General features: G+C 42.0%; 1 protein-coding gene across 1 annotated transcript in view; it reads right to left on the bottom strand.

The window, feature by feature from the left end:
• MAOA (monoamine oxidase A) overlaps window positions 1–9,391 on the bottom strand; it is an 83,721-nt gene extending 74,330 nt beyond the window's left edge. Inside the window, exon 1 of the mRNA XM_027533676.1 lies at window positions 9,111–9,391. Coding sequence (XP_027389477.1) covers window positions 9,111–9,183 — 73 coding nt within the window. The 5' untranslated portion in view covers window positions 9,184–9,391. The remainder of the gene's footprint in view (window positions 1–9,110) is intronic.
• Between the last annotated feature and the right edge of the window lie 11,462 nt (window positions 9,392–20,853).

The following is a 20,853-nucleotide window of genomic DNA, read 5'->3' as shown; positions in this document are numbered from 1 at the left end:
TTATCTCAAGCAACTAAGAGATACTGACAAGGATAGAGTGCCTGGTCATTTAAACCTTTATGCCCAGGTAAGTTAAAAGATTCTTAATACAACTAGTACATTTTCTACATACATACACATGATAAAACCATTCTTGTTATCTATCTACCTACCTGTCTATCTATATCTACCTGCATTTTGTGCTTCCTTTCAGAGAAATAATTATCTGCTTTTGAAAATGCCAAATCTTCTAATCCCTTTGATAAGCTAAAAAAGACAGAACTGTCTCAAATGATAAACAGATAAAAACTAGCAATTAACTTTAATTTGCCCTCAATTCGACAGACTGGTTGTCTAGACAGTGCTAATTTATTTGATTATTGTTCAGCATTCATCTTCACTTTAGATAAATGGATCTCACCCAACTTAGGGAATGCAATTACCCTTTAATTCATTATTTGCCCCATTCTTTCACTGAAACTGAAAATACACTCAGGGGCACCCCATAGTGCTGTACTCAGATTCTGCATACTAGGATGCACTGTGGTTAGGCAGCAATTTCCAAAATGTTTTACAGAATACTAGTCTTCAAGATGCTCTGGGGTAAAGTATCAATGGTCATGGAAGTTGGGACATAGGCTGTTTATCCTTCTGGGAAATGTATGGTGCATGCTAGCATACTAAAGGCTCTGATAAGTCCTGCATTGAAGAGACTCATTTAACTTAGCATTTCTCCACCTTTTGCCTAAAAAAAAAAAAAATCACATCTAAAAAAATACACTTTGGGAAATCTTGGTTTCATTTCTTAAAATATTCGCAAATATTTAGTAATAAACTCACCTAAGCAGGGTCCCAAATGAACAATGCCTAGAGCACAAGCTAAGGGTTGAAGCAAAGCTTTAGTGTAGCTATTGTTTATGTTCTGCTGGCTCTCCTAGTTCTTCCTGTTTATTTATTAAAGTGGGATTTTTCTTCAACTTTGACGTTCATCACCACCTATGAATGTGTATAGTGTACATCACATATTAAATATTTTATTAATTTTCTATTATTCAGTGAAGTGTTCTCTGACCAATGAATTCTTATATAATGGCACTTTTGGATTCTTGGATCAAATACTACAAGGAAAAAAGTACAATCAAACATCAGTTCATACTGAAGTTCTAGAAGCAATGTTCCCAAAGAAAGAAAAAAGCTAAAACCATAAATTTCGTTCAAAGCACATATTGAGCATTCAATCAATATTTACTGAATAAATAAATAAATAAATGAGTGAAGAATACATGCAGGACATGCAAGAAAAAGGTTTTTAACTTAGGCCACAGCTAACAATTAATTTAATCTGAAAAAAAAGTCACCTGAAAGGTCATTCTTGTTACATTTCAGAATTCATCCAAGATCCACAGCACTTCTGTCAAGCATTATTTCCACCATGAAACACTTCCCTGCCTGTCATTTCCTTCTCCTTTTTGTGTCACCACTGAACTAGCCTCAAACATCAAGGGCACTTCAGGATCATAGTTGTAATCCCTGCTACATAGAGGGGTCCTAAGCCTCACATGGTCACTGGATAGATAAATGGACTAACATAACTTAACTCTTCCATTTGGGTCTGAATTTTGTCAGATGTCTTCAATGACCAATGACCTTATTTGTTATTACAAATGCATATTAAATTGAAATGTATATTTAACACTGATGGCTTCAATTCAATACATAAAATCTGTAAATACCAATATTAGTATTTAAAAATCACATTGACCACCACAGCCTTCCATTTTCTTCACCAATGTTCTCTCCCCAAGTTCTTTCTTTTCAAAATAGGCAGGTTCACTGTTCTATTTGGATGAACCACAAGCTGGAATCAAGATTGCCAGGAGAAATGGCAATAACCTCAGATATGCAGATGACACCACCCTTATGGCAGAAAGTGAAGAAGATCTAAAGAGCCTCTTAATGAAAGTGAAAGAGGAGAGTGAAAAAGTTGGCTTAAACCTCAACATTCAGAAAAGTAAGATCATGGCATTCAGTCCCATCACTTCATGGCAAATAGATGGAGAAACAATGGAAATAGTGACAGACTTTATTTTCTTGGGCTCCAAAATCTCTGAAGATGGTGACTGCAGCCATGAAATTAAAAGATGCTTGCTCTTTGGGAGAAAAGCTATGACCAACCTAGGCAGCATATTAAAAAGCAGAGACATTACTTTGCCAACAAAGGTCTGTATAGTCAAAGCTATGGTTTTTCCAGTGTTATGTATGGATGTGAGAATTGGACCATAAAGAAAGCTGTGTGCCGAAGAATTGATGCTTTTGAACTGTGGTGTTGGAGAAGACTCTTGAGAGTCCCTTGGACTGCAAGGAAATCAAACCAGCTAATCCTAAGAAAATCAGTCCTGAATATTCATTGGAAGGACTGATGCTGAAGCTGAAACTCCAATACTCTGGCCACCTGATGCAAAGAACTGACTCATTGGAAAAGACCCTAATGCTGGGAAAGACTGAAGGCAAGAGAAAAAGCGGGTATTAGAGGATAAGATGGTTGGATGGCATCACTGACTCCATGGACATGAGTTTGGGCAAGCTCTGGGAGTTGGTGATGGACAGTGTGAATGAGTATCTGGAAGAAAGACCCAAATACTGATTTAAGTTAGAGTAGGATATCAATATGAAGGATGATGAAAACCATTTCCAAAATACAACATGGAAGGAAAAAAAAAAAAAGCTTTGAAGAAGGGGTCCAAAAGAGAAAGCTGAAGACAGACCCTTGAACCAACTATATTGAAAAAGATACTGGAAGATAGATCATGCATAACTTAATCCAACCTTTAATTTTACAGATGACAGAACTGTGATTCAAAGATGTTAAGCTGCCTTAATTCATAAGGCTAGATGACAAGAGAACAAAAAACAGATCATCCAAAGGAAAACACAAATTGCTGGTAAAACTGCAAAACATTTTTCAAATAAAAGGATAAAGCAGTCCTAGTAATCAACTTGTCTCAAACACTTACAGCATTTAAAATGTAACTTGACTTCTTTTGATTCATTTTATGCAGTTCTAAACACTTGAATTTAAAATGAAAAGTAACTGATATTATGAAATCCATCTATCTCATACATGCAAGGAATTCCCTGGTGGCTCAGACGGTAAAGAGTCTGCCTGCAATGCAGGATAACCAGGTTCGACCCCCGGGTCAGGAAGATCCTCTGGAGAAGGAGATGGCAACCTACTCTAGTACCTCGCCTAGAAAATTCCATGGATGGAGGAGCCTGGCAGGCTATAGTCCATGGGGTCACAGAGTCAGACACAACTAAAGCAACTTCACTTCACTTCATACATGCAAGTGTCGTTTTCAAACCAGTGCCAATTGGATGTCTATACTCTTGCAAACCCCTGTTTGTGATATGAAACTGCAATATTATCTCAGTTTTGGGGAGTATACCTGCATTTAAATACTGGCCAGATTTATCATATATAAAATATGTGTATGTCACACCTGCACAAAGGCTGCATGACCCGATATTTGCCAATAACAGACTTCCACATTTCCTTTTCTCAACTACTGGTCTCTGTGATCCAATTATACTATAGTTATACTATACTTCTATAATTATATTATATTTAGATCTATTGTTTTATGTTTGTTTGGGTTTTTTGCTTGTTTGTTTTTCCCTTTTGGCAATGCCACAGCATGTGGGATCTTAGTTCCCCAACCAGGGATCAAACCCATGCCCCCTGCAGTGGAAGCACAGTCTTAACCACTAAACCACCAGGGAAGTCCTTAGATCTATTGCTAAATAGCCAAGAATTATGTATAGATTCATATAAATTAGTATTGGACAAATGCTAAAACTGCCTATTAAATGTCAGATAAACCCCAAAGCTCATTCAACCATGAAGACCTCAAAAAATCAGAATCAAATAAATTTAATTCTTGTATTCTTTGTTGACCATCAAAAGTTAATAAAGTCAAAGAATTCTAGCTTAGAGAAAAAAAAAATAGGGGCCAAGAAGTGGTCCTGAGAGGCAGAAAATGAATGCTTAAGTTGCAATAAACCACAGAGTATCTAAATAACCAAGGCACGGAAACTTAGTGACATATCTTTTACTGTAAGCTTTTCTTAATCACTACAAAACCATACAGTATGTGCTGCCAAGTTCTGGGTTAAAATGCCTAAAACACTGCTAGCAGAAATGATTCTTCATGGTGGTGTAGTTCAACAAAAAGGGAAACTGTGGTATGTTGTGGACTTGCTGGCAGGATTTAGAACATTAGTCAATCTTCTTGCGAAACGACTTTCTGTCTCCAGTGATAAGAAAGATTTCATCCTTGCTGCTCTTACACAGCACAACGTTCTGAGTGGCTAGTGCTCTCAAGTCTTTTAGTAGAGCTCAGTCTGTGGATATAAATATAGGGAGGTTCTGTTGCTTAGTCACTATTTAGAAATACCTCTCTCTACAAGACACTTGAAATTTAATCTAACAAAACAAAACATGGAAAGACTCTAATCACCCAGGACTATCCAGTGTTATGGTGAAAGTGCTTTCACTGTGTCCTGGCTAACCAAGGGGGCAGACGTGACACACTAGGGTGACCTCAGCGACTACCAGGATCACATCACTAGAGGCACAGCAGGCAACAGTTTTCCTTCCCTGGAACTCTTAGCATGCGTTTAAATTAAACATTGCTCATATGCGGCTTAGGGCTTCCCGACTCTGTACTCCTTTGGACTCTCTGGTATGTCTTTTTTCTATCCTCTTATCTCTACCTGTTAAAAATCCTACTTATCTCTCAAGGTCCTGGCATTTTGTTCAGATTCATAATATTAATATTTCTCTTATTGTACGAATGTCAATTATTTTCTCACTTGGTTACTGCTCACAAGAGGGTGGGGCACTGTGTGAGCTGGGACACTTGTTATTCCTCTTTATCTACCTCTAGCCTTGTGGTCTGGTAGGCATATGGCAGCAGCTCCCAAAATGCTTGAACGAGTTTCCAGGTCCCACAGCCACCCCTGCTCATAATGAGCTGCTTTCAGGGGTACAGCATTCTCTTTCCCTAGATGTGTTTGTTCAAAGCTATAGCCAGGAGATACTGTGGAGATGATTAAAATCTTAGGGGACTGAACTAGATTGTCTTTTAAAAACTCCTTTAGCCCAAAGACTCTGAAGTATTCACTGTCCCCTGGAGGTGGGATTTTTTTTTTCTCTCTTTCCCTTTTATTCTCTCTTCCTAAAGAGAGCTAATTCAGAAATTCCCAGGGGCAGATTTTAAAATCTTACACCACCGGATTTCTGTCATTTGCTTTATCTGTGTTGGTTCGTAAGAACTAGCATGTAAAGTCAGTGACTCAACTGCTATCCTTAAAATAACATCAAGACATAGGACAGAAAGTTCAAATGGTCAGATATAGATTACAAGCTCCACAAGAGAGAAAAGTCAAGGAGAGGCAAAAGGACCAAGCAAAAGGGCTTTAATCGGGTATTGAAGAATGGATAGAATGCAAATGTTCAGAGAGAAGCACTTCTGTGTTAAGAAAAACAAAAAACAGGGAAGGACCAGAGGAACAAAATAAACATGGTGTAGCACTGAAGACAAGACAGCAGTGTGCCTAAAGCCATGTTAGGGATGGTGGGAAATGCTACTTGTCCAACAAGGTGAGACTAGACACGTGTGGGGTGGGGAGGGGAGCTTGAGAGGCTGGCAATAGACCACTGAATGTCTTGAGCAGAACAAGCTGATGAAAGAAGTATTTTTAAAAAATCAAGTCTTAAAAAAACTTAAAAAAAAACCAAGGGATGGACATGAAGGGAGACCCCAAAGGGTGGTCATTAGGAAGATGGTTAAAACCTGGTTAGCCGAAGGGGTTAAGGGTCCTTCCTGGGGATGGCAGACATACAAGAGAGGAAAGAGCTCCAAGGAGGAGTTAGAAGAATTTGTTGACTGGCTATAGAAGATAAAACAGAAGGGGTGCCCAAAATGATGGAAAGGATAGTGGTGCCAAGAACAGAGTCGAGGAAGTGAGTAAGAGAAGCTGGGTTGGAGGACAAGGAGGCTTTGGAACACATTGAATATGAAGTAAGAATAAGACAGTCAACTCTGAAATATAAATATCCAAGAGCAGACAAGCTATGGTACAGGAGTTGGGACAAAGCAAAGGATTTAAACTAGACACTTCAGAGCTTTGTGTAGATAAAGCAAAAGGTGAGGTCCTGGAATGAAAAGAGAGGGGGAGAATGCATATGAGCGCCAAAGTGATAAATAACTTCCTGGAGGCCATTTCAAAACCAGAAGGTTGCAAGAATATGGGCCCAATGAAAGGACTAGAAAAGGAGCAATCAGTGTAGGATAAAAACTCAGGATCTGATGATGTCACAGAAAACACGAAAGAAGTTCCAGAAAGGACTTGGTGATGGATGACAGATGATGGATGAAGGGCCAGAGCATATTGAAGATACCATAACACTACTTACAAATGAGTAGGAAGGGTTGCCCCTTCTCAATTAAATACATAAAATTTAATTGGTGAGTGGGAGGAAAAAGGGATCTTGTGGCTGTAAGACATGGTCTGTTCTATGATTTTTAATGACAAAGGGGAGATACATTAAGATGTTGCTGTTCTTTGTGCAGAGATAGTTACAAAAAATGAAAGATAATTCCGTGCATATGGATTGCTTTTGAGGAATTTAGGATTTGTATGCTTTGGAGAACTATTTTGTTATAAAACAGGAATAACACAGCAGATGCAAAGTATTGGCCATATATTATAAGTATGTATATATGTGGCACACTAAAATGTGCCAGTTCTGACGAGTTTTAAGAAAGCATTTAAAACTGATATGGGGACTATTAAGTAACTCATGGGATACTCCTAAGAAAACACAAAGATGAGTGTTTCAGAGCTCAAGAACCATTGCAAAGTAACGCCTCTCACCTGCTTGGGAAACACCCCGTTCGTGTGCAGGATTTATCCTGAGCTAGACTTACATCTACTTTCATTTTAGCTGTGAAGCACCTGGCAAGACACCACAGCCAGAAAGCAATGTTTCTGGTCACTTTTGGTGTTAAAATAAAATCATACTGATAAGAGATGATATTAAAGGAATCCCAGTGCCTTTTCCACTGTCACTGATGAAGTGGAAGTTGGGTTCTGGAATAGGAGTGTGAACTACAATGCAAGAAATACTCTCTTCTTCCTGAATGTGGAAATGAACAAAGTAATAATTCTTAGTGACCATGGAAAGATCCAGATTTTGAGGAACCTAAAGCTTACATAATTTGGTTGCCTCTTCAAGAAAAAAAAAAAAAAAGAATGCAAAATTACAAATACAAGATTCAGTATGAAACTGGTTATTTTTTTTTTTTGGATGAGAACCAGAAGGGACCTGCAGTTCTAAGGCTGTAGAACCTTACATCAGCTACATGGTAAATCCAATTCTGTTCATGACCAACTACTTCGAGTAAAGTATGGAAAGGGAGAAGAGCCAGTCATCAGGCAGAGAAAAAGTAAAAGACAAAATGCTCCTTAAGGGATACGAGAACAAGAAGACAGGCATAAAATCACAGTAAGAACCCTAAACTGTGAAATATGAATGATATGGAGATGGGGAACGGAGACGGAACTCCTAGTCAATTTACACAACACATTATCATCATCTTTATTTTCCAGTGATGAACAATCACAGTGCTTATCTAGGAGGCTTGCATACAAGAATCAGGCTTTTAGAAACACCAGTCCACTTCATTGCAGGCACTCAACAAGTGTTTGCTGAATGAATAAATAAGCTAATAAATGAATGAAGGGAAACAAGAGAAATACTTTTTCATACTCTCAACCAAGATCTGCTTTCCTAATGCTCTGACATACATGTGTGTTTTTGCTGGCCCTGACTGGAGTTGTTAGAGCAATAGCTCAAGTCGGTCTCTTCCCTGGTGGTTAAGAATGTTACCTGAAACAGGCCAAGTCAAAAGCTATCTCCAAGCAAAATTCATCTGTAAGCATGTTCAGAGTCTCTTCAAAAGGATTATAGATAAAAATGGCTACTTGGAGGCACCCTACTTACTCCCTCCCACCTCATTTCTCCCTCCTTCTAAATTAGATCCTGCAGGTATATTTCAGAAATGATTAACATCCTCCCAGGTCGTGGACAGACTAGTGTGGGGCTCTATCTAGATGTGAAACACAATTCTTAAATTTCAAACATTTTACCAAATATGACATCATAAGTGACAATTTGATGTGTCAATCATGATGAGGTTTCCAGGAAGATCCGAGGAAACTTCCTACACCACTCAGTTGGTCAGCTACAAACCCAAACTGAGACTAGAGGAACATAGGCTTGCCAGCTGCTTCGTAACAGGGCAAGATTCAGGCGGTGAAGAAAGACACAAACAGGGCATTCCCTTATCTGCCCGCAGCCCCTGCTTCACAGAGGGATTCCCTTTGAGCAATAAATGCCCTACACTTTCTGCGAGTTCTGAAAAAAAAAAGAGGCGGGGGGTGGAGTAGGTTAAAACTAAGAGCCCACCTTTCTCCCCCTGCCCCCACCTTAAAAAAAAAAAGAATAGCAGGACTGGAACAACACTATTACTACCTCGATACGACAAAAATCCATAAACTGATCTTCTGTTTGGGGCAAAGGGCGTGAAATCAGTAAGGCAGAACAACCACCGCCGGAATTAGGAGTAAGGGTCTCACGTGAGAGAAAACCATTGTCACTTTCCCAGCTGGGTGAGGTGACTTCGCAGAGTTACCTCCGTTTCTAGGTTTTGTAAAATAGGGACGAATAGAGTACCCACCTCACAGGACCGCTGAGGACTGAGAAAATCCACGTAAACTACTAAATGCAACTGCACCGCAAGAGCTAATTATTTCGTAGTAGTAGTAAAAATTATTGTGCCTGCCTCCCCCAGGTCACACCACCGGCTCAATCCCATTCCCTCCTCGCAGGATCGGGGGCCCGGCAGCTGTAGCAATCTCGCATGCACAAGGGGGAGGCCCGCAGGGGGACACCCCCCCCCCGGGGACCCCTCCCACCCCCGCCCCCAAACGCCACTTTCAGACTGCAAGTCCCCCACACTGGGCCGCCCAGGGTCCCTCAGGCTAGTGCTACGGTCCACACTGACCTGAGATGCCGCCTCCTATCACGACTACGTCGAACATCTGGCCCGCGTCACTCGTCTTCTGCAGACTCTCCATGCTCTGGTTGCGGTTCTCCCGGGGCGTGGGTACAGGAGTGGGTCTGGCCGAGGGCGGAGCGGACTTTTCTACCGAGTCTCGGGGGGAGCCCGAGGGCGGAGCCGATTCCTCCACCGATTCCTGGGCGGAGCCGGGCGCCGAGGGCGGAGCGACCCCTGGTACTGGTACCCCGGGGGAATCCGGGGGTGGAGCCGATCCTTCCACTAATCTTTGGGGGTAACTTTGCTCTGAGAGCTGAGTGGACTCTTGTGTGGACACTTGAGAGTTCACGGGACTAAGAGGTCCCGGTATCGAACTCCGAGGGGTGCTAAGATCTGAGGGTGGGGAGGACCCTCGAATTGACACTCGGGAGAAGTCCGAAATCGCGATAGATCCTCGCGCCAAACTCTCAGGAAAGCTGACCACCGAGGGCGGGGCAGACCCTTGTACGGACTCTCGGGACAAGGCTGAGAGCGGGGCAGATCTTTTTGCAGATAACTGCTGGAAGTCGGACATGGAGACACGGCTGGACTCTTGTCCTGATAGTGGGGGGGAGTTACTGGGTGTAGGTGGTCCTTGCACCGAACCCAAGGGGGAGCCGGATACTGAGGGCGAGGTTAATCCAAGTAGTGACACTGGGGGTGTGTTATTGGGTGGTGGAGGTGCTGGTGCCGATATTTTGATAAAGGCGGGCTTCACGGGTGAGATGGACCCCTGCACCGACCCTCTGAAGGTGTTAGTGGGTCTAGGAGTTTCTCCTATTGATATCCGGGTGGAGCCCGGTGCTGAGTGCAAGGTGGTGTGTAGGGGCAATCGGGGAGACCTTGAGGGCTGGACAGATCCTTGTACGGATACCCGGGGGGAGCTGGGGCCCGGGTTAGAGGCCGAGGCGGCCTCGTCTGTGGTGGTCGGGTGGAGGGCAGACATACGGACCCTGTCGTTCAGGCCGCGGGTGCCAAAGCCCCAGATGTCAACCCTGAGACCTGTGTCAGTTCTTAAGCCAAAACCCGGGATGAGTTGGGAGGGCGCGCTGAAGCCTCGGGTGTATCTGGCGTCCGCCGCTGTGGACGTGTTCGACAGGCGGCTGGAATGCTGGTGGGAGGTCAACCACTCTGAACTGGTGTTCCAGGAAGAGGACGAGGCTACGCCCGCGATGTTGGCAGCCTCCGGGATCTGGGCCGGGAGGTTTCCGACTCCTGGCGAGCGTTGTAACTCGCGCTCATTCCCGCCGCGGCGGCCGCTGCTGAAGGGGGCAGCCGAGTTGGGTGCGCTCATTGATCCGGAGCGGGGGGCCGGGGAGGAGGAGCGGGGCTGGGGGCGATGTTCTACTCTCTTTCGCCCCTCACTCAGGGGCGCGCGCCTCTCCCGCCCAAGCTGGCCAGGATCGGCACTCTTAGAGCCTAGCCCCGGGAGCCAGGCCCGCTATGGGGCTGAAAAACTAGGCGCTGGAGAGGCCTGGCTCCGCCTTCCCCGCCTGAACGCGCCGCGCGTGGGAGCCCTCCTGCCGTTGGTGCCTGGGAGACGCCACCCAAGTAGGGGGTGTGGCCTGAAGAGAGTATGGGCGTGGCCACGTGGAGATTCAACCTGGTGCTTTTATTCTTAACGATTTAACTAAAAGGGGAGTACTGGGCGGGGGTAGTGGGGTGGTCTTAGGGAAGGAAGCAGACCTGAAAGGCTGGTCGCAGGGCTGCCCCCCCCACACAACTCCCCGCCACCTGGTTTGGCTCTTTTGTGACATCACAGGGAGGTCTGCGCAGTCGCGGTCCCTCCCTCGAGAGGGGGCGGGGCGCAGTGGGAGGTGTCCCTAGGGGAAGATTTGGCAGTTATTGGTGGTCTATAGGGTTTTTCAAGCTGAAGTTCTTAAACTGAAGCAAGTAGGCAAAAAAGTTAAGAACTCAATATCACAGATTAAGTGGGACACACAGTTTAAAAGCGAAGGTCAATGAATGGCTAAAGTGCAGAATCAACTTAAAAAAAGAAAGCTTGTTTCCAGTTCAACTGTAAAGAATATTAAGTGCATATATTTTATTGTGCAATCAGTCTCTTGTTTTGTTAGTTTTATCCCTTAAATTTCCACCTTATCCTCCTAGAGCTGGATTTGTCATCACTAGAGCCCTCAAAAAGATGTAATTTTGACATGAATTCAGAGTAAATGTTGAGAACTCTAAGAAATTAATGAAAATCTGTTGGCACTTACAAACATTTCTCTTGCATGCCCACCTGCCCTGATACCTCCATTTGTATCAAATAGTATCTTCTTGAAGAAACTAAAATACAGATTTAATTTTTTTCTTTATCCAGTTTTAATAGCTTTTACTTTCTAGTAAAGGAGTTGAAGCATGACTAAATTGGTATCATTTTTAGACTTGGAAGCAAAGAAACAGGAAATAATAAAGAATTCAGCACTTTCTAATATGATTCTGTCCAACTTTCTCATTAGTCCCACTGCATTATTTTCATTCAAATATTTGATTTCATACTATGGGCTAGGCATGGAACAAGGTACTTGGGATACACAGGTAACACAAGACAGTTGGAGACCTTCATTGACATACAGCTTACTAGAGGATCTGTGGAGGAAATAAACCACATGCTTGGTGTGTCAATTCAAACTCTGATAAATATTATTTTGGAAAGGTCCATAGGGATAAAGTGTCAGAGTGTTTACACCATTCTGGAAGTTAACATTGCCGGGTGGGGGGGCAGTTTATGTAAAAATGTTCCAGAAAGAGAGAACAAGGAGGCCCCATAGTAGAAAGAAGCATAGTTCACTGGAGCAGCTGAAAGCCAACCCATGGAGCTTTGGCAAGGAGAGAAGTGCAGGAGGCAGAGCAGCTGAGGTCAGCTGGGCCAAAATAAGATCCTTGATCTATATTCTAAATCAGTGGAAGCCACTTTCTGGTTTTAAGCAAGGGGCACTATGACTAGACTGAATTTTGAAAAGGTCTCTCTGACTGCCGTGTGAATAATAGATTGAAGTGGACAAGAGTAGATGGATAGAGACAGGGAGACCAAGGTTTGGAGTTCTCCAAAGAAAGAGATGGTGGTGTCTTGGACTAAGATGGGTGGTGGCAGTGGAGCTGGAGACATATGGACATACTAGAGACATTTACATGTAAAATTGTGGCTAGGATTTGGAAGATCATGAAAGAACTTGTTTTTGGACATGTTGAGTTTCAAGTGCCTTTGAGACATCCAAATGAAGCATATATAATAAGAAACTGAATATAAAGCCTGAGGCTCAATGTAGGAATTTGGAGATAAAAATGTGGGAATCTTATTAAATATATAATGGATGGAATAGATGAGCAGAAATGTATTTTCTCTCTTCATTTTGCTTATTTGTACAGAATATTATGCTTACCTTTTCTAATAAAAAAAATGTAAGTTAGTTTAAGATAGATACATAAATAATTGTCACATATCCTACAAGTATCGTTTCCTCCCTTTGGGACCTTGGGCAAATTACTTAATTTCTCTCTGCCTATCTCAGCCATAGTATCTCTTAAGTTGTTGTATCTGTCAAGGTTTCTGCAGAAAACAGCAAACCTCATTTGGAGAGAGTTTCAAAAAGGAAATATTTTAAAAGATATGGGAAGGGACTTCTCCGGTAGTCCAGTGATTAAGACTCCGACTTCTGATGCAGGAGCGGGGAGGGTTCAAGCCCTGGTTGGGGAATTAAGATCCCACAGTGGGGAAAGATATACCCATTTGAATGCAGAGTTCCAAAGAATAGCAAGGAGAGATAAGGAAGCCTTTGTCAATGATCATTGCAAAGAAATAGAGAAAAACAATAGAAAGGCAAAGACTAGAGATCTCTTCAAGAAAATTAGAGATACCAAGGGGACATTTCATGCAAAGATGGGCACAATAAAGGACAGAAATGGTATTGACCTAACAGAAGCAGAAGATATTAAGAGGAGGTGGCAAGCATACACAGAAGAACTGTACAAAAAAGATCTTCATGACCCAGATAACCACATGGTGTGATCACTCACCTAGAGCCAGACATCCTGGAATGCGAAGTCAAGTGGGCCTTAGGAAGCATCACTATGAACAAAAGCTAGTGGAGATGATGGAATTCCAGTTGAGCTATTTCAAATCCTAAAAGATGATGCTGTGAAAGTGCTACATTCAATATGCCAGCAAATTTGGAAAACTCAGCAGTGGCTACAGGACTGAAAAAGGTCAGTTTTCATTCCAGTCCCAAAGAAGGGCAATGCCAAAGAATGTTCAAACTACCACACGATTGCACTCATTTCACATTCTGGCAAAGTAATGCTCAAAATCCTTCAAGCTAGGCTTCAACAGTATGTGAACTGAGAACTTCCAGATGTACAAGCTGGATTTAGAAACGGCAGAGGAACCAGGGATCAAGTTGCTAGAACCCTCTGGATCATAGAAAAACTAGAGAATTCCAGAAAAACGTCTACTTCTGCTTCATTGACTAGGCTAAAGCCTTTGACTGTGTAGATTACAACAAACTGTGGAAAATTCTTAAAGACATGGGAATACCAGACCACCTTACCTGCCTCCTGAGAAATCTATACACAGGTCAAGAAGCAATAGTTATAACTGGACATAGAACAACAGACTGGTTCCAAATTGGGAAAGGAGTATGTCAAGGCTGTTTAACTTATTTGCAGAGTGCATCATGTGAAATGCCGAGCTGGATGAAGCACAAGCTGGAATCAAGAATGCTGGGAGAAATATCAGTAACTTCAGATATGCAGATGACACCACCCTTATGGCAGAAAGCGAAGAAGAACCTAAGAGCCTCTTGATGAAAGTGAAAGAGGAGCGTGAAAAGGCTGGCTTAAAACTCAACACTCAAAAAACTAAGATCATGGCATCTAGTCCCATCACTTCATGGCAAATAAATGGGGAAACAATGGAAACAGTGAGAGACATTATTTTGGGGGCTCCAAAATCACTGCAGATAGTGACTGCAGCCATGAAATTAAAAGACGTTTGCTCCTTGGAAAAAAGCTATAACTAACCTAGACAGCACTTTAAAAAGCAGAGACCTTACTTTGCTGACAAGGGTCCATCTAGTCAAGGCCATGGTTTTTCCAGTATTGATGTATGGGTATGAAAGTTGGACTATCAAGAAAGCTGAGTGCCGAAGAACTGATGCTTTTGAACTGTGGTGTTGGAGAAGACTCTTGAGAGTCCCTTGGACTGCAAGGAGATCAAACCAGCCAATCCTAAAGGAAATCAGTCCTGAATATTCATTGGAAGGACTTATGCTGAAGCTGAAGCTCCAATACTTTGGCCACCTGATGAGAAGAACTGACTCATTGGAAAAAACCCCTATGCTGGGAAAGATTGAAGGCAGAAGAAGGGGACAGTAGAGGATGAGATGGTTGAATAGCATCACCAACTCAATGGACATGAGTTTGGGCAAGCTCTGGGAGTTGATGATAGACAGGGAAGCCTGGCGTGCTGCAGTCCATGGGGTCGCAAAGAGTCGGGCACGTCTGAGCAACTGAACTGACTGACTGATGCCTTGCAGTGCAGCCCCAAAAAAGTAGTACAGATGACTTTATTTTAAAAATAAAAAATATGGGAAGATGGAGAAAAACCACAAGGAATTGCACAGTACCTCCAGCCTGGTGACATCACTATAAAGGGGTAGGAGTAGACAGCAGTAATCAGAACCTGGTGAAAGAGGTGTTTGGGAAGGGTTGCCTGATACCAGCTGTGATCTTTAGTTCTGAAAGGCAGTCAGCCCACAGGAAGCCCAGAGAGAGTGATCCAGGACACATAAACCCCCTACCTCTCACCCTCCAACAATCTCCTGCTGATTCTCTCCATTGACCTAAGACAACCAGAAGCTAGAAGGCAAGGAAACCTGTTGATGCAGTTCATACAGGTCAGCCTTCAAGGGATATAATAGGCTAGAGAAAAATGGTGAGTACACCTCGAAGGCCAGGAGAAGATATCCAGTACCCTTATAGTGAGATTTCAATGAGCAAATGACTAAAAATACTTGAATAATTACTCATACATGCCCACATTTTAATTTCTAAAAACTACATTAATGTCATGGACTGTAATTTACTTAATCATTACATTAAACATTTAGTACCTTCCATTTTTGTATAATACATAACATGGGGTTGAACATTTTTGTGCATAAGATATGGTATATATTTTTTAGAATTTCCTTGAGAAAGAATCCTAAAAATAGAATTATTGGGCAAGAGAATAGCAGCATCTTTAAAGCTCTTTGAAATTACCCAGTTTCTTGTCCAAAAAATTGTCCAGATTTGTACCTCATCAGCAATATCTAAGAATGGCTATCTTCTTACTACCCGAACTGTAACATTAAGCAAGTTAACTTTTTAACCACTAACTTGAAAAATCAACATGTTACTGGAATTCTAAAAATCAGTGTTTCTTTGGTTATTAATGAAACAGTTTTTTCACATATTTAATAGCCAGTTCAATTTCTTCTGTAGTGGATGATCAATGCCTGTCTTTTGAAGTTGATTCTATGAGTGCTTTATAAAATAACATTAACCACTTACTAGGTATTTTCACTGCAGGTAGCTTTTACAATTCATATTTTAGTATTGTTTATAGCATTGTTTTGGACTTCCCTGGTAGCTCAGGCAGTAAAGAGTCTGCCTGCAATGTGGGAGACCTGGATTTGATCCCTGGGTCAGGAAGATACCTTGGAGAAAGAAATGGCAACCCACTCCAGTGTTCTTGCCTGGAAAATCCCATGGACAGAGGAGCCTGGTGGGCTACAGTCCATGGGGTCATGGAGAGTCAGACACAACTGAGCGAAGGAACTAAGGATCCCACCCAGGTGGGATGGTAACTTCAAGCTGAGCACAAGATTCCTGGAACACCGCCCAGTTATCTCACCACCCACCAATCAGAACAAAGTCACACAGCCTGAAGTCCTCACCCTAAATCTGTGGTAGTATTGGTAGCTCAGCTGGTAAAGAATCTACCTGCAATACAGGAGACCTCAGTTTGATTCCTGGGTCAGGAAGATCTCCTGGAGAAGGGATAGGCTACTCACTCCAGTATTTATGGGCTTCCCTGGTGGCTCAGACAGTAAAGAATCCACCTGCAATACAGGAGACCTGGGTTCAATCCTGGGTTGGGAAGATCCCCTGGAGGAGGGCATGACAACCCCTTCCAGTATTCTTGCCTGGAGAATCCCCATGGACAGAGAAGCCTGGCAGTCTACAGTCCGTGAGGACACAAAGAGTCAAATACGACTGAGCGACCAAGCACACACATGGCATTTTAGATATGCAGAAAATTTAAATGTATGTGATCCTATCTATTCTCTAGTGACTTCTTTCCTTGCTTTCAAACAAATTTTATTTATTTGGCCACACCACTTGGCTCGTGGGATCTTAGTTCTCTACCCAGGGACTGAACCCAGGCCATGACAGTGAAAGCGCTGGTCTACACTAGGGAACTCCCTTCCATTGCATTTAAACTTAGAGACCAGAGGGGATTAAAATCTATATTTTCTTTTTTTTTGATGGTTTGATATTTTAAACATGAATTATTTAATCCTAATCTATTGGTGTGGATTTTGTCATGTGCTGTAGAATGAGGTTCTAAATAACACCCCTCCACACATACACACACACAAATAGTTAATCAATCATAACAAAATTATCTGTTGAAAAATCCTTCCATTTCCCATTGATTTGTTTTATATCATATAATAAATACCAGATCTGGTTTTGAACTGTTTCTTCTGTTTTATTGACCTGCTTATTTTTGCCACATTGCCATCAACGCCACATTGATTTACTTGTTGTCACTTTTTAGTAGGTTTTACTAGAAGGAAAGATGAATCCCTTCTCAATATTCTTTCTTACAAACTATTTACTATCTTCTCACATATTCTTTCTGTTAATATATTCCTATAGAGTTAAGTGAATTTTAGAATCATTTCATCAGTTAAAAACTCTGGTGATTAATTTAATTGGGATGATGATGATACCTAAACATGGATCTAGGAAGCTTATATTTGGCATTTTCATTTAATATCTTTTTTTAGGGATTTTCTGGTGGCTAAGATGGTAAAGAATCCGCCTACAGTGTGGGAGACCCAGGTTCGATCCCTGGGTCAGAAAGATGCCCTGGAGAAGGAAATGGCAACCCACTCCAGTATTCTTGCCTGGAGAATCCCCATGGACAGAAGAGCCTGGTGGGCTACACAGTCCATGGGATTGCAAAGAGTCGGATATGACTGAGCAACTTCATTTCACTTTAATATCTTTTTAAAATATGTCTTTATTTTCAGAATACTTATAGGAAATTGTTTTATTTACCTCTGAAATTAAACAATTTTGTGAGAATAATATGACTGTATGTGTGTTATCATAAATCCTTTCAATCTGTGGATTTTAAATTTAATTAATTTCAAATTAATTAAATTTTGGGTTAAAATTAGACTCTAACTTGGATTATTGCATATTTTTAAAGTGATTTCTTCCTAAGAAACACCTATAATTATGTTATTAGTGCATTGTCAAAACCAGGAAATGTACTTACAAAGGTTAATACATGCTCACAGCAGCGCTGAAGTTATTTCTGAATGATAAGTCACATAGACCCTTAGCAATCATACTTGATTTACATATGTATTACTATTGAAGTGCTAACACTTTAATTTTTAAAATATCATTATTAGGTAAAGTCTGAGTAAAAGATGTAGTCTAGCTGTATGTCAATGTCAATTTCCTGGTGTGGCCCTCCACGCTCCTCTCCGTTCTGCTTCCCTGCCTCCTACTCCCAACAGAGCAACACAGTGGTTCATAATTTTCTGTTAATGTGCTCCATCCGGGGCTTCATTCTCCCTCTACATGATTTTTTTGCCTGGATGTTCTATATCCATTATTGTATTTATTTATGGTTGCAATGGGTTTTTGTTGCTGCATGGGCTTTCTCTAGTTTCCGTAAGCAGGTACTCCCCTTCATTGCAGTGCAAGGGCTTCTCATTGTGGTGGCTTTTCTTGTTTTGGAGCACAGGCTCTAAGCACATGGGCTTCCGTAGCTGTGGCTCTGGGGCTCCAGAGCATTGACCTAGTAGTTGTAGTGCATGAGCTTAGTTGCTCCTCAGCTTGTAGAATATTCCCAGCCCAGGGATTGAGCCCATGTCCCCAGCATTGGCAGGCAGATTCTTATCCACTGTACCACCAGGGAAGTGCTCTGTATCCATTATTCTAGACCTAATTTCCAAATGAGGGTGCCACAGATTAAGGATTCTTTGGGTAGCAGATATTGAGTTGAAACTAGTTATGCAAAAGCTTTAGTAAAAAAGGAAAAGGGCAGAAGTGGAATTGGTCAGGAGCCAGCATGCAGCATTGCAGATCTAACTGCTTTCCGCTCAGCAGGAGCTCCAAGCAAAAAGTACCATCAGAGGAGCCCCAAGTTGGGTGGAAATGGCCAGTCTGGAGTACCAGAGCTTTGCTCAGTCATTACTGGGAGTTGCCCTGAGAAGGCTGTGCATGTGTGCTTAGTTGCTTCAGTCGTGTCTGGCTTTTTGCAACCCTATGGATTGTAGCTCACCAGGCTCTTCTGTCCATGGGATTTTCCAGGCAAGAATACTGGAGTGAGTTGCCAAGCTCTCCTCCAGGGGATCTTCCCGAACTAAGGATCAAACCCACGTCTCTTGCCTTATAGACAGATTCTTTACCATTGAGTCACCAGGGAAGCCCCCTAACAAGACTGCTTTTGCTTATTTCTTGGATTGTGCTTCCCCAAGAATATTGCCAAGCAGGCTCTAAAGTTGAGGCAGATTCTGAAGAAAATCACATCTAGAGCCCATGAGCTAACCACACTCCTCGCTTCTGGGCAGAGGGTCCTTTTTTTTCTTTTTTTTTTTTCCCCCTTTCTGTCAAATTTTTAAATCTTTTTTATTGATGTAGTTAATTTTCAATGTTGTGTTTGTTTCAATTGTATAGCTAAGTGATTCTGTTATATACATATTCATATACATGTACATATACGGGCTTCCCTGGTGGCTCAGACAGTACAGAATCTGCCTTCAGTGCAGGAGACTCAGGTTTGATCCCTGGGTGGGAAGATCCTCTGGTGATGGGAATGGCAACCCACTCCAGTATTCTTGTCTGGAGAATCCCATGGACAGTGGGGCCTGGTGGGTTACAATCCATAGGGTCGCAATTGGACACAACTGAGTGTTGGACACAACTGAGCAACACACACACACACACACACACACACGTACATATGTATATTCTTTTTCAAATTCTTTTCTATTACAGGTTATTACAGTATGGTTCCCTGTGCTATATAGCAGTTCCTGTCTGTTATTTACAGAGGGTCCTTTCTTGAAGAGGGAAATGAGTGGCACATGTCTACGACAGCACCTGGGGCTGGCTTGCTGGGCATGTGACCTGTGCAGTCCCACAGGGCTCCATGTTCAGGAGGGTCCTGCCATTATTTTAATGCCCTGAAGTCACTGTCTTGAAACAATAATTTTATCTTTGAACTTGTGTTTTGTAAGTGAAGCTCAAGGAGACAGTGACACATGCATGGGAACTGAGGAGGTAAACACAAAATGCATGTTCTCTGTTTATCGCCTCACTTGCCTGTAGCATTAGTGATGCCCTTTTTGAACAAGGGGCTTTGTCTTTTCATTTTTCATGGGGCCATGCGAATTATGAAACTGGCCCTGACAATGGCCCTCTTTGACCAGGCTCCAATCTTCAATAAATGTATGTCTTCTGATCCTACTGTATAACATCTTCTACTGCATATAGTATAAATATATTAAAATTGGCTGTTCATATATCTGTTGCCACATTACAGGTTCAGATTTTTTTTTTACCATACTTCACTCTTATAAAGGATAAATGCCAAGAATTTATGCATTTTTTCTGTTATTTTATCTCTGTCTCTGATTTTCTGTTAATTCCCATCTTTTATTCCATTATAAATTGTTATAAAACAAAATTCAACTGAGTAAAATTTTAAGATCTTATTGGCTTTATTCAATGATTCAAGAATCAGGCAGCACTCAATCTAGCAAAATGAAAGGAGCTCCAAGGCACTGTACAAAATGAAAGATTTTTATAGGCAGAGGAGAGCAGGAAAAAGAAAGTTACACTAGGCAAAAAATATATTGGTGATTACATAGTTACTTTCCCTTCGGAGATGACAGAGCTCTATCTTGCTAACCTAACTAGTGTTATCAGGCAATTCCTGATTGTCTGGTTTAAAATTCCATTTCTAGGAGAGCTGAAAGTGTAATTAAGCCTCAGTATGATGATGTGGGGGGCTTCCTTGGTGGCTTAGCTGGTAAAGAATCTGCCTGAAATGCAGGAGACCCCGGTTAGATTCCCAGGTTGGGAAGATCCCCTGGAGGAGAGCATGGCAACCCACTCCAGTATTCTTGCCTGGAGGATCCCCATGGACAGAGGAGCTTGGCGAGCTCAAAGAGTTGGACACGACTGAGCAACTAAGCACAGCACAGCACAGCATGATGACGTGGGGCTTAGCATAAGTGACCCCATTTGGGGCCTGTTGTCTTGTTTTTAACAAAATGAAAGATCACTGTGATTATCTTCATGGAAGACACAGTTAGTTATACCCCAATATCTGTTTTCCCTTTTCTCCTTAGAAATAGAACCCACAGATTTTGCTGCTCAAAATAAAGGCTATAATTTTCCAGCCTTCCTTTGGTGA

Source organism: Bos indicus x Bos taurus, chromosome X (genome assembly GCF_003369695.1).
Source record: "Bos indicus x Bos taurus breed Angus x Brahman F1 hybrid chromosome X, Bos_hybrid_MaternalHap_v2.0, whole genome shotgun sequence".
NCBI lineage: Eukaryota > Metazoa > Chordata > Mammalia > Artiodactyla > Bovidae > Bos > Bos indicus x Bos taurus.
Note: the sequence above shows the minus strand (reverse complement) of the source record. Positions and strands in the feature narration are given on the sequence as shown.